Source organism: Halichoerus grypus, chromosome 9 (assembly GCF_964656455.1).
Source record: "Halichoerus grypus chromosome 9, mHalGry1.hap1.1, whole genome shotgun sequence".
Lineage (NCBI taxonomy): Eukaryota > Metazoa > Chordata > Mammalia > Carnivora > Phocidae > Halichoerus > Halichoerus grypus.
In genome coordinates this window covers 96807461-96820557 of record NC_135720.1, presented here as the reverse complement: position 1 = coordinate 96820557, position 13097 = coordinate 96807461, and the positions used below count along the sequence as shown (strand labels likewise).

The 13097-nt window shown below is 45.9% G+C and overlaps 1 protein-coding gene across 3 annotated transcripts in view; it reads right to left on the bottom strand.

The window, feature by feature from the left end:
* Positions 1–334: 334 nt before the first annotated feature.
* ELOVL5 (ELOVL fatty acid elongase 5) overlaps positions 335–13097 on the bottom strand; it is an 84286-nt gene continuing 71523 nt past the window's right edge. For all 3 annotated transcript variants that reach the window (XM_078055233.1, XM_078055232.1, XM_078055234.1), the window contains 5 exons: positions 9274–9351; positions 8098–8269; positions 6264–6388; positions 3491–3625; positions 335–2195 (listed from right to left, as the gene is read on the bottom strand). In XM_078055233.1, coding sequence (XP_077911359.1) covers positions 2052–2195; positions 3491–3625; positions 6264–6388; positions 8098–8269; positions 9274–9351 — 654 coding nt within the window. In that variant the 3' untranslated portion in view covers positions 335–2051. The remainder of the gene's footprint in view (positions 2196–3490; positions 3626–6263; positions 6389–8097; positions 8270–9273; positions 9352–13097) is intronic.

Below are 13097 nucleotides of genomic sequence, written 5' to 3'. Positions count from 1 at the left end.
GTGTGTGGGGGGGGCGGGGGGAAGAAAAGAGGAAGAAGGGGTATGTTTGGAAAGCTGGGACCTTTGGTTGGGGCACCAGAAAAAGGCAGAGAGGAAACAATTAGGGTGGAACCACCACCATGTTTTACTATGTGGGGGTCCCTCCTCATGTGAGCTGAGCTACAGAATACCCTTTCCAACTGAATTACCTACATCTGTTGGGGTGAGTTCCAATTTTAGTATATGTGCTGCCGAAGCGAGCACTGGGGGGAGTTCCTAGAAGGTGGAAAGAGTGGATTTTTCTCCTGCCTGTCCGAATTGGCAGCATATAAACAGTAACATATAAACACACGAGCACAGGTAATCAAAAACGTTTTAATGATTAATGTTTAGACATTATTTAACAGTGTGGGTATATTCAGATGAGCTAAAGCACACTTTGACAGCACACTACTGAATGTTATAGTTTCTGTATTGAAATATGTAAGGACATTTGCAAACTAGTACCTAAGAAGACATACATTTACAAATATACACATTCTAGATTTGATAAGGTAAATGTAAACAGATGCTGTGACTCCCTCCAAACAGAAAACCCACAAAACTAGTAAGAGAACCAATCAGCTCCCTGTAATGTGAATGTGCAAAATTAAAGCATGGTAAACTGATATTTACATAAATATCAAACCAACAATTAGTTTATACATTGTCAATGACCTTCTAAGATGTGTCACGAGTGGTTCAATGACTGTTTTTTCTCCCAGTGGAGAAGGTATTCAGAGACTAAATTCCAACACTTTAAAATGACACACACAATAGTCCTTATCTGTTTGACCACTGCCTCCACGGTGAGAGACATGATTTTATGATAAGCAGTCTCATTTTTAAATAAGCAGTTCTACACAGGTCTTTAGATCCTAAGCAGAAAAAGAAAATTACAGGTACTATTAGATTTACACTAAACAAATTATCTCTATGCAATTTCCCAGTTCTCTTACATTGTAGCTATCTGTTTAATTTTACCTTAAATTTTTTTTAAGGTCCCTTTTTCCCCCTTCATTCATTTTTATAAGCTAGGCACATTTTAAAAGAAGTTTGTGTCAAAACAGAGAGCAGTACAGAAACCAATCCAAATTTGGACCCATTGCTCATCTATGGAATTCTGTCAAATGGTAAATATTCAATTATCTCTTTTGAAAAGTATACATCCTCTCTTTCACGAGTGGAAAGCAAAGTGGGCATTGTTTCCTGTATAAAAACACTTAGCACTTCAGAAATTTTAAATGTCCTATTCATCCTACATACTTTCCAAAATCTTGAAGACAAAGAATATATATCTAGGTTTCATCAAGACTGCTTTAGAGCCCCCCCCTTTACATTATCAATAGTGGCACTCAAAATAAAAAAATAAGATCTGTTAAAAAGTTAAACTGACCTTCCACTAGATTTGAGCCTGCCTGATTTAAAGCCAGTATTATAAAACTGAAGGTGCCGTTTCTGATTTCACATGTACAAGTCACTTGAAATTATGTGTCACACACTAGTTTCATAAATCATGGTCTTTGATTTTTTTCTAAACAGAGCTATTAAAAACGAATAAAAACTTGAAACATACCTAATTTAAATTAATAAGCTTTGGGCCCTGCTTTTTAAATTTTAAGGCATGTGTGTTTGTCTACCGTAACAACATTGTACAAATTTACAATCACATGCATGATCTACAGTAAAAAAAAAAAAAGGTGTGGATTACAGTGTTTTTAAATTGTGAATCACAATTCAGCACCTATCATGTTATAACTAATAAGGCAACAGCAGTGTTGTATACTACAATAATACGCCCTCCACAGTTTAGCGCAGTGGTCGGTGAGAGCCCAGAAATGTTAAAAATCTTATGCCTACGTGTCTAATCTGTATACATTTTCTAGGGGTTTTGAACTGATGAAAGAGGTCCTACATGAATCGCGCTATTGTAGGCCGGACTAGTTACAGCAGCTGTTAACGAGCATCGGGCACAACTCATACTGTGCTTACAATCAGACGATGGGTTTTGGAGGTTTTTCAACTCTTCGGCGTCAATCCTTCCGTTGCTTCCTCGGCTTCACGTTGTTTTCCAGGGAAGAAAAGCTGTTGCTGTGTCCGTTCACGGCAGCCACGGACCCGTTCTGGTGGTCCTTCAGGTGCTCTTTCCTCCGAGAGGCCCCCTTCTTGTTGTAAGTCTGAAATGCATCAGGGCAGATGGGCCGTGTGACTGGGTGCTCTGCTGGGGGTTGGGGGGCACCCCGCTTCCCTAGCTCTAAGCCTAGATTCCTGCCACTGAGATGTAAGGTCTGCCATCAAGCAACCCTGGGAACGTTTTTTGCCACTGGTTTCAATCACTTCTTTTTTGAGGCGTAGCCTGAGGTAAGTTCACAGGGGAATGGGCTGCAATGTAAGGGCTATTCTACAAACGAAGTAGAAAATTCAAATTATACTTCACTTGGCTGTGCCCTCTCTGTATGTGGATGGCAGAGGATCGGGGCTACACGGCCACACCAGTTTCCCCCGCTCTGTGGGACCTCTCCCCATCACTCACATCTCTCACCTTCAGAATTTGCTCGTGAGTTCAGCAACTGCTTTGGCCCGTATGTACAAAGTGCTACGCTGCCAAAGCAGTTAAAATAGTATGATTTCAGTTTTGTCGGGTCCCATCCCTTATCCTCCCTCACGCCTGATGAATGTCCCAAAGTAGGGCATACACCGCCCGTGCGGCAGTCCGGGAGCTCCCTCGACCGTGCCACCACACCCAGGGGTGTGGGGCCTAAGGTGCAGGTGGGCACAAGGATGGCAATGTGGTGACGCCCCCAGGTGGCTGCTCAACCAACTGGACTTCACTGCCGCCACGTCCCTGGCCTCTGCCTGGGCTCCTGACCTCTGGTGCCTGCCCAGAACCAGGCGCTGCCCACGGGAGCAGGAACACACCTCATCCAGGGGTAATGGGGAACTGCAAAGTGACCCATGGAAATAATCTGCCCACTTGGACCCTTCTGTGAGTAAAACTGACCTTACATCATGCACTTGGGAATGAACGGAGCCCCCAAACCTGAGCAGTGGAGGTGTGACGGAACTACAGCTGAGGGCTGTGACGGACATGTCTTTGGACATTGAATGTAGCCCCAGAGTTCAGGGCAGCAGGGCTGTGGGCCTGCTGGCGGAACTCACCCATCACATGTCTGCACTAGGCTGGGAGCAAAGCGCCACGGAGCTTGCCGAACAGCTCTGCTTTCCCACATGAATCCCAAGCTCCCCTGCCAAAGATCTAGAACCCCGGAAGTTTGGGACAGACTTCAGCATCTCCTATGTTGGCAGTAGTCCCCCTCCCAAAGGTAGGGGCTGACCTGTCACTGTGACTAAATTAGAGCCCGCTGTCCGGCACGCAGCAGGGGTTCTACAGGTCGTCCGCCTTAAACGAACAGAGGAGGGCCTTTGCTGGAAAGGCCACGAGTCCCAACTGCCACGGAAGAGTGAGACTTACCTGAACGTAGAAGTTTGTGAAGAGAGTGATCAGAGAGATCATGTATCCGATCTGGAAGTAGAGCCACCCAAGAGGGAACGTGCACGGCCAGAGGACCCCGCAGCTGGTCTGGATGATTGTCAGCACAAACTGCAGCTGGTGGGAGAGAGGGCCACAGCTGAGCAGCACGGCCACAGCCCATGGACAGGGCGCCACGCCAGATGGGCTCTCCATCTAGCACGACGAGTCCGTGAATGAACACTCACGGGCCCTTCTGGAGGCGAAGTCCCTTCACAAACACTAAGCAGACATTTATGCATAAAGTTCTCCTAAACTATATATGTGCCTTTGTCATATACATTCTTCTCCGCTTCCTACTACTTAAACCACCTTCTCTAAAATTCCAAGAATAGTTAACAATACTACATGGTATACATGAAAGTTGCAAAGAGTAGATCTTAAAAGTTCTCATTGTAAGAAAAAACCCTATAGCTAGGTAGAGAGACTGTGGCTGTGACCTGAGCTTACTGTCACAATCCCTACACATGCCTGATCAGTACGCCATACACTTCACAGAATGTTACAGGGCTAGTACAGCTCAGGGAAGCTGGGGAACAAAGGAAAACTTATCTAACCCCCCCCAAACACACAAACTTTAGGGACCCTGTATAGAGATGCAAAGTATTTTTTTGTATGCTTTATATTTTTAAGGGAGAAAGGAAGGGTGTGGAGTGTATGTTTATTTTATTTTTTTTAAAAAAATTTTATTCATTTATTTGACAGAGAGAGACACAGCGAGAGAGGGAACACAAGCAAGGGGAGCGGGAGAGGGAGAAGCAGGCTTCCTGCCAAGCAGGGAGCCCGATGCAGGGCTCGATCCCAGGACCCTGGGATCATGACCTGAGCCGAAGGCAGACGCTTAACGACTGAGCCACCCAGGGGTCCCTGGAGTATATGTTTAAAAAGAGAACCAGTGATGTCGCTGTGGGATGCGCAATTCCTATTTCTCCCTTTTTTTTTTTTTGAAAGATTTATTTATTTGAGAGAGAGTGTGTGCAGGGAGAGGGGCGCAGAGGAAGCGGGAGAGAGTTCTCAAACAGAACCCCCGCTGAGCACGGAGCCCAACGCAGGGCTGGACCCCACAACCCTGAGATCATGACCTGAGCTGAAACCAAGAGCCGTACGCTTAACTGACTGAGCCACCCAGGTGCCCCAACTTTTCCTATTTCTTATCCATATACCCTTTTGGTTTGAAGAAGGCTGGTCAACAGATTTAAACTTCTATCAAGATATAATGCTAAGTCCAGATTATTTCTGATGAATAAATCTTTTTTTTTTGGATGACAGATCACAGAACAACTGCTTGGAGAAACAGGGGAAAAGTGTTAAAATGAGGTGTGGCTACTGAAGGGTGAGTCTTCAAGAGGAATAATAATACTAGGGGGGAAGGGTTCTGCCCACTGGATTTCTGGCCCAGCCCCCAGGGTTTCTCCGTAGAACTGTTTTTTTCCCCCCTTCTTCTCTTTTTTAAGGTAAGTATTCTAAGCTAAGGAATAACTAGGAGTGGTGCTTAAAATAAATCTAGGCAAACTGGGTGCAATCTTCTACCTCAAAGGGCAGAGCTTAATGGGAAACCAACTTCCCCAGTCTGTTCTTGTAAATTCTGCTTTTGCAGGGCCACAGCCGTGTGGTATAAATCAATCTCCACATCACTTCTCAAGTGTAACAAGAAGGTTAGAGAACAATTTTCCTGCCTCACAGGTGGGTGGAAAAAAATTAACAAGGACTAGAGAGCAGCTGGCAAAGAGGTGATAATGAAATGTCAAACACGTAAGTAGCTCAGAGGATCTTCTCAGATTTTTTTTTCCCAGACTGTTATTTTTAAATATTGAAAAATCACAGTTGACTTGGAAAGACTGGAATCAGCTTGGTTTCTTTAGAGAAATACGCTGATAAAGCAAGGCTAGGGCTAAGGCTTTACTGCCTAAACCCCTCAGTCAGCTGGCTTTGGACTACTGCCTCAGTGTCCTCATCCATAGAGTGGGGATAACAACATGAGATGCGGCTACTGGAATAGTCCACGTAAACCTGCTTTCTTAGCATGAGTGCTTGACACAGAGTACACTCAACCAAGGTCAGTGTTTCACATCCGTAGTAATAGTAATTAGTTCACGAAAGAATTCACAAGGGGAGAGAAACAGGCGTCCGTCATATCCTGACAACTCAGGGAAGCTTCCGGAAGGACGGTAGGACATGATCACCGGGTGCCAACAGCTGCTGGGTGGCCCTGGCACGGCCAACCTCGGGAAGCACAGCAGGTGCCATCCTAGCCAACAGGTGCTTCGCTGCACGGGGGCTGAGAGGTTGCCGGGCACCTATCTTACTGACATCCTCGCTGCCTAATGGCTACAAGCATCCGGGACTCCTGCTACCCCACAGCTCCTTCTAAAACTCCCGGGAACACGGGTCACAGTGGTCACTCTGGATTCTGGATTATAATTAGGAAACACACAGGCAACACATACTTTGTGCACAAACTAAGCACGAAGGACTGAACTTGAAGTCAGGAAATCAGCTTCTTGTCCTCATTCTACAGCCCAACTAGCTGTGTGCTCACAGGCATAGTTTCCTCCTCAATTGAAAGAAAATCCTCTGCTCAGCCTGTTGCAAGTAGTTTAATTGGATCGAAAGAGAAAGGGTGGGAAAGGCACATATCAGATACTATTAAAGAACAAAGCCAGGAAGAGGGGTCTGCCAGGCAGCAAGTCCTGGACAAAGAGGCTGAGTCACTTACCAGTTGCCCCTGAGTGATATACTTCTTCCACCAGAGGTATGGGCGCACGGAAGGGATGGACGACAGACCGTAGTACGAGTACATGAGGACATGGATGAAGCTGTTCAGTGTGGCACCGAAGTAAGCTGAAGAACAGAGGGGATTTGGGAAGGAGAATGCATCAGTGTTTTACACATAACAAGATTCTGTTCAAATCCGAAAAACAGATGCATTCAAACAGGGGCTGGCAAGCACTGTGTGAACCAGTACTCGGAATTCCGTTTCCACTGGGGCAGGCAGACTGGGATGCTTTAAGGCCAGGGTCAGCTGGAGCTGCCAGGCAGGCATCTAACATAAGAGTCAGGAGACCACCTCACAGCTTTGTTGCCAGACCCCCCATCAACTCCCAGCGCAAGGTGCTTTTCTTTACATGCCGAGTGCGTCAGGCCTGGGGAAGATAGCTGATGGGCAGGAAGTTCAAAGCTGGCTGGCTAACACACCTGCTGAAGTTGGAAGAGGTCTTGGAGGCCTCGGCCTCCTTATTATTCCCCAGGACTGCAGGGCTGAGACCACATATTTTTTCAATAATACAATCCTGAGTCCAGTTCCTTGGAGATAAAAGACTCCTCTTTTATCGCATGCTTCTAATTTCCAGTAGAACTACCAGTTCTTTTTTTAGCCTCTCTGTCCTCCTCCCCCACAGCAGGCAACCCAACAGAGCTCGCCAGTTCTCCCACACACAGTCGGAGGTGCATACGGCTGGGGTCAGGGAGGGAGGTTCTACCTCTGGCTATCACAGTAACTGACTGTGTGACCTTGGACAAGTCACATCCAGGTCCTGGTTGTTTCTCTTGGGCCCAGTGCGGCTAGTTAAAATCTGCCATCCTGTGAGTTCTTTGAAAATGTAAAGAGACACTGTTTCTATTAGAAAGTTAAGTCAGATAATCCAGAGCCATGAGGTGTGATGGTGGGAAGAAAACATGAGAGGGCCGGGGCCTGGAACCTGAGCTCTACCAAACCTTTTACTATCTCAAGTTTCCTCCCAAACCACAGGGAGCTGGGTTTGGTGAGTCACCTTTCTGGTTCTAAAATTCTATGACTGTGTGAATCTTGGTGGGCCGGGTTAATCCAGGGCAGTGCCATCCTAGGAAAAAAACCCACATGAGCAGACCCAAAGGTTCTCACATTCGTCAGTGCTAGATGGCAGAAATTTTGATCAGGACATTTGTTAGAACTCCCAAGCTAAAGCTAGAGGAGACAACTTAATCTCTGAAAATTATGAGAGACCTCAGACCATAAGCTTTCTAAAAACGACACACATCCGTCTTTGGGAATTTACTTCAAATTTCGGTCTTGCCATTGAGATGCCCTGCTAACTGTGCTTCATGGAACACGGCAGGCTCATATGTGCAGACTGCCTCCTGTGCTCTTCAGCTAAAGCTGTGTTTCCTCATTAGTCTTGTTCCCTGGGACTCCCTCAGTGGTGTGGTTCTATCTATCTGGCCTGCCCCTCTCAGTCAAATATCTTCCAAATTGTAGAGAAACAAGGACTAGAAATAACCCAGAACACCTACCCTCTATGACAGAGGACACTGTCCCTATTTCCCTATAAGCCCCAGGCTGGGGATTTGGTATCTCCCTCACCTTGCCAAGTCAGCCAGAAATAGGTTTTGTCAGCTTACTGAGTGCACAGGCCACACAAATGATCATTAAAGCAACTCGGACACAAAGTTCCAGTGTTTGACCTAGAAATCCACAGAAAGAGCACCTCCTCTAAAAGCCTTGGTTTCAATTCAGCCTCTCTGCTCACACCTGTCCCCAGCAAACCCCCCCCCCCCCACCATGTAAGACTTACAGTGGCCGCAGGGGACCCAGTTCATCACAAACCACCATATGTTCAGCATGGAGGCGTGGTGGTAGACGTGCAGGACTGTGATCTGGTGGTTGTTCTTCCGTAAGATGAAGAAGAAGGTGTCCATGAATTCAATGAGCTTGGAGAAATAGTACCACCAGAGGACACGGATAATCTAAGAGGAAGAGATCATCAATGTTTCTCTGGACCATCACCCCGGACGTGTTTTACTACCATCCCAGAATCCCAGGTTCACTTGAAGCCTGAGCACCCCACTGGCTCCTAAAGTCCTTCAGCAGCTGGGAGCTCTGGTCATTCTGAGAGTGTCTCTAACCAAAGAATACTGGGGGGGAGGGGGAGGTGTGGAATGATGACAGGGAAAATTTTAAAAGCAGCACGGCCATCTTTCAAGACTAACAAAAACAGGAGGATCAAAGTTCAAAAAACCCCTGAAGCCTGCCTAGTCCCTTTGGAAGGACCTGTGAAGCCATCGGTATAAAAAACCCTCCCGAGAGGCGCTTCTGATTTCAGGGGCTGGCGTGGGGGCAGGTGCCAGGATACAAGGCGAAGAAGAAAAGGAATCAGAACTTTGTGTCAGGTCCCTGCCCAGTTAAATACGTCACACAGTTCTAAGGAAACAACTGCCCATCTGAACTTAAAGCAGCAGCTTTTTATTTAGAACAAAACACTCAGAGTGGAAGTCAGAATCTAAAGACCACCCTTTAGATTTCAGCACTTTAAGGAATGATTACAGCATTTAAGACGTTATTCTTATGATCCTGTTTATATGAATGCTGACAAATGCATGTAGTTTTTTTTTTTCTGGAAACCTAAAAAAAATTTTTTTTTCAAGATTTTATTTTTAAGTAATCTCTACACCCGATGTGGGGCTCCAACTCACAATCCTGAGATTATGAGTTGCATGCTCCACCGACTGAGCCAGCCAGGTGCCTTTTCCTAGAAACTGTTAACAGGACTTACTGTTACTAAATGAAACTTTAGTTTTCATCTTATATCTCTCATGTTGTTCAACTTTTCATACCATGTGGACATAGGTTTTTAAAAATTTTTTTTTAAAATGTCAACAGGAATTATCTTGGGCAGTGAGGATATGAACCATTTTGTCTTTTGTACAATTTATTAAAAAAAAAAAACCTACTTAAAAAAGAGAGACCATACCTTCATATCTGCTTCTCCCGCGCTGCGAGTGCCTTGACAGAAGAAGTTGTACCTGCCTTCCCATACTCCTTTCACTAACTAAAAAAAAAGGATAAAAAAGGAAAAAGCCCATCACCAACAAGATCAGAAATATGGAAAGCCCTATTCAATTAAACTTCATCTGTTTCAGAATCTATGACAATTGACCTTGGGCTGGCTGAGGCAAGTCTGGTCTTTGCTCCTCAGCAAAAAGCACGACGATGGGGAGTGTGAACACCGGGAAGTCTCCATTTCACGAGGGGTGGCCTGGAAGTCAGTCACTCCAGGGTGCCGCCTTACCAAGCTGGCGGTCTCCACAGTTCTCCATTCCCTAGGCTGTCCCAAGACCCAGACCAACCTGATGGCAGGCTCCGGTCCCACATGCAGTCTCCAGGGAGATCACACCTTCACAAATTCAGCCCTTCCCTAAACCAGCACTTCTCAAACTTTGAGCATGGTGTACCACCAGAATCCCCTCAGGGGCATGTAAAAACAGGATCACCGGGGAGTGTTTCTGATCCAGTAGGCCCGGGGTGGGGTCCAAGAATTCATATTTTTAACAAGTTTCCAGATGATCCTGATGCTGCTGGTCCAGAGACCACACTCCAAGAATCACTGCTGTAAAACCTAGGATGATTTAGTCAGCCTCGCCTTCGTTATCTCCTGTTGCCGTGTCATCCACTGGGCCCAGGGAGCAGAACTCTGCAGTGTCACAGAAAGGACCCCAGAATCAGGGGGTATGCAAGCTCTAGGTTACAGGCCTGCAGTATCAGCAGTTCTCTATGGTTTCCTCATTTATCCATAGCAAGGACAACTGGCCTAGATGAGATTTAAGGACCCATTGTAACAGTCCAGAGGGAAGGTTTACTTTGAACACCTGTGCACATCCATACTATTTTCTAAACAAACACCTAGGACAAGGTGCTATTCCTTGTTCATGTGAACTGTAGCTTCCTGCTTCCCAAAGCCTATGGTGATCTTGATTTTTCCTGTTGACCTTCTCTCTGGGGGCCAATTGGCACTCTATAAATGGGGAGAATTCTGAGGTGGCCTGACTTGTGCCTGATCTCATCTGGTATCCAACATAAAAAACTGGCCCTGGGTCTCAAAGTGTGTTCCCCAGTCCAGCTCCATTAACACCACATAGGAACTTCTAAGACATGGAAATTCTTGAGCCCACCCCAGAATCAAAACTCTAGGGGTAGACCATCAAGGTAGGGCCTTAGAGTCACGATCACAGAGCTTTTGAAAACTGAATACTGTGGTTTACAAAGTGTGGTTCCCAACCCAGCAGCATCAGAATCACCCAAGAATTTGTCAGAAACACAAAATCTCAAGCCCTACCCTAGACCTTCTGAATCAGAAATTTCTGAGTGCGAAGCCCAGAGGCGTGGCAACAGGCTGTTTCACAGGGGACTTTGACGCAGCTAAAGTTTGCAAACCACCGGCTGAAAGCCTTGGTTCCCACTCTAGTTACATAACAGAACCACCTGGGAGCTTCTAAAACCTGCTAACGCCTGGCCTCGCCCCAGATCATGAAACCAGAATCTTGAGGGGCCTTCACAAAGCTCTTAAGGTACTTCCAACCTGCAACTAGGAATGGGAACCACGGGTTTCATGCTGGGTAAGCAGCAAAGGGATTACAAGGGCCTGAAGACAAACGGTTAAACTTGAACCCAGTTTGACCTCAGAAATGCCAGAGCGGGCGTGGCCATTGCACTCTGAACGCCCTTCTTAGAAACTGCTTTTTCTTCTACTAACTTCCTTTCTGTGGTTTGCCTTCTGGCTTTGTCATCTTCTATACATAAAAAAGTATTAAGCGTTAACATGGTTTTCAAGGCCAAAGACCAACACAGGCGTTTGGAGTACACATGGGGGAGGCATTGTTTTTCGATGAAGAGTTCGCATTAGGAAGCAGAAGACCAGGGAGCCGGGACGAGTTAGGCTGCCGTCCACCGAGGCCCAAGATCTGAAGCGAGCCCGCTAAGTTCCTCGGGCCCTGGGTGTTTTTATGTAAAAAGGTGAGGTTGGACTAAATGATCTCTAAAGGTTCTAATTTTCTACAATTCCTATGTTAGGACTTTTAAAAAACAGACCACACACAAACTATGCTATACTTCACTATCTTTGAAAGACCAACATCCGCAGGGTAATTTACTAGAAGGTATGTCGTCCTTTTGGACAATATTGTGCTCTCAAGTCACGGCAGGTTAAGCACCCCACATGCAGACCCATCCCGAGTTCCAAGGATCGAGATAAAAAGCCTGAACCTCAAGTGGGATTGGGAGTTGGGGGTGCAGGCTTGTGCGCCCTCAGAAGACCTGAGGTGGGGAGAAGAGACTGGAGTCTCCCCGCCCTTCCTTCTACCCCATGAGGGAACCAGTGAATTATCTTCTGTGGCTGGAGGTTATGGAAAGGGAACGAACGGTTCTTGAGAAAATTTTCACACGACTACTGCAAATGATAAAAAGGATAACACAGCAAAGTGCTCCATGAAGATAAATTTATGCAATTTAAAAGATGCCTTTATTTAAAACGATAGCCTTACTTGGCAAAATTAAAAACTTATTAACCATGATTGTCCTCACTAGACATGCTTTTTGAAATGTTAACAATTGTCAATTTAAAATTCTAGAACCTACCATCACTGCTTTCCAGCTATTTTGGTCTTTCGTGTCCTGAGACACTCTGGGTTGGTTTGCTTTTGCCAATTTTAGAACAGGATGGCTGGTTGTGTGTGCAGAGTACAGATCACTGCATTCATGAATGCCTACCTTGGTGGGGGAGGGGACAGGCAAGGGAGCTGAGGAAGAATAGAGCTAATCCTTCCTTGTATTCCTGTAGGCACCTTGACCTCAAGGGTAGGCACACCTGAGGAAGGACCTGTTAACTCTAGCAGAGGGGACGAACACATCCCTTTCTTCTAAAATGTCTTTCAGAAGGCATCCAGGTTGGATTGCTTTGCTCCTTAAGCTAATTACTTTAAAATTCCATTTGTCCCTCTTCCTATAATAGGAAAAAAAAAAGACATGTGTATCTAAAACACCCAGCATCTCTGGAGACTAAAGAACTCCAGGTCTTGGGGGGTGAACTTCCCCCAAACTGAAGCATTAAAACAGGTACACAAACCAGAAGCTTTCAGCCGGCTTCAGGGCCCTGAACCCACCGTCCCCTTCTCCCAGGGGGGGCTCACTACAGCCCCCAGGGCAGCTCGCCCTCCCTCACCACTGCCACTCAGCACTTCCACTGGGGCCAACCACTGAATTCTGTGTTTAAGACCCTTCAGTGATTCCCAGTGCCTTTAGAACCAAATCCCAAACCCTAGGTGCAGCATTCAGTCTTCCACTGCTCTTGGACCTACAGTCAGACGGGCCCCCTTTCGTTCCTTGCCCACTGTACAGTGGCCAAGGGCAAAGTGCACAGGTTTGGGCACTAGTCAGGAGGACTTTAATTCCTAGCATCCCACATTTAGCTAGGTGACCTTAGACAAAGGTCTGTACACCTCTCTATACACCTCAGTTTCTTTACTCCCCAAATAGGATAAAAATAGCAACCCCGCCTCTTCAGGCTGCCATGAAAAGTAAATGAGATGGATGGAGTGTACAAATGCTTACCCTACCCAACCTGGTACATAGGATAAACACAACAAATGTTAGCAGTGACCATTCGCTTATTCTTTTCAACTGGAATGCTGTCTACACCCAGGTACTTCCATCTCTAGCTCTTAAAATCCTAACTATCCTTCGAAGTTTGCTTAAAGTTATTTTTTGTTTTTTAAATATTTACTTATTTATTTTAGATAGATA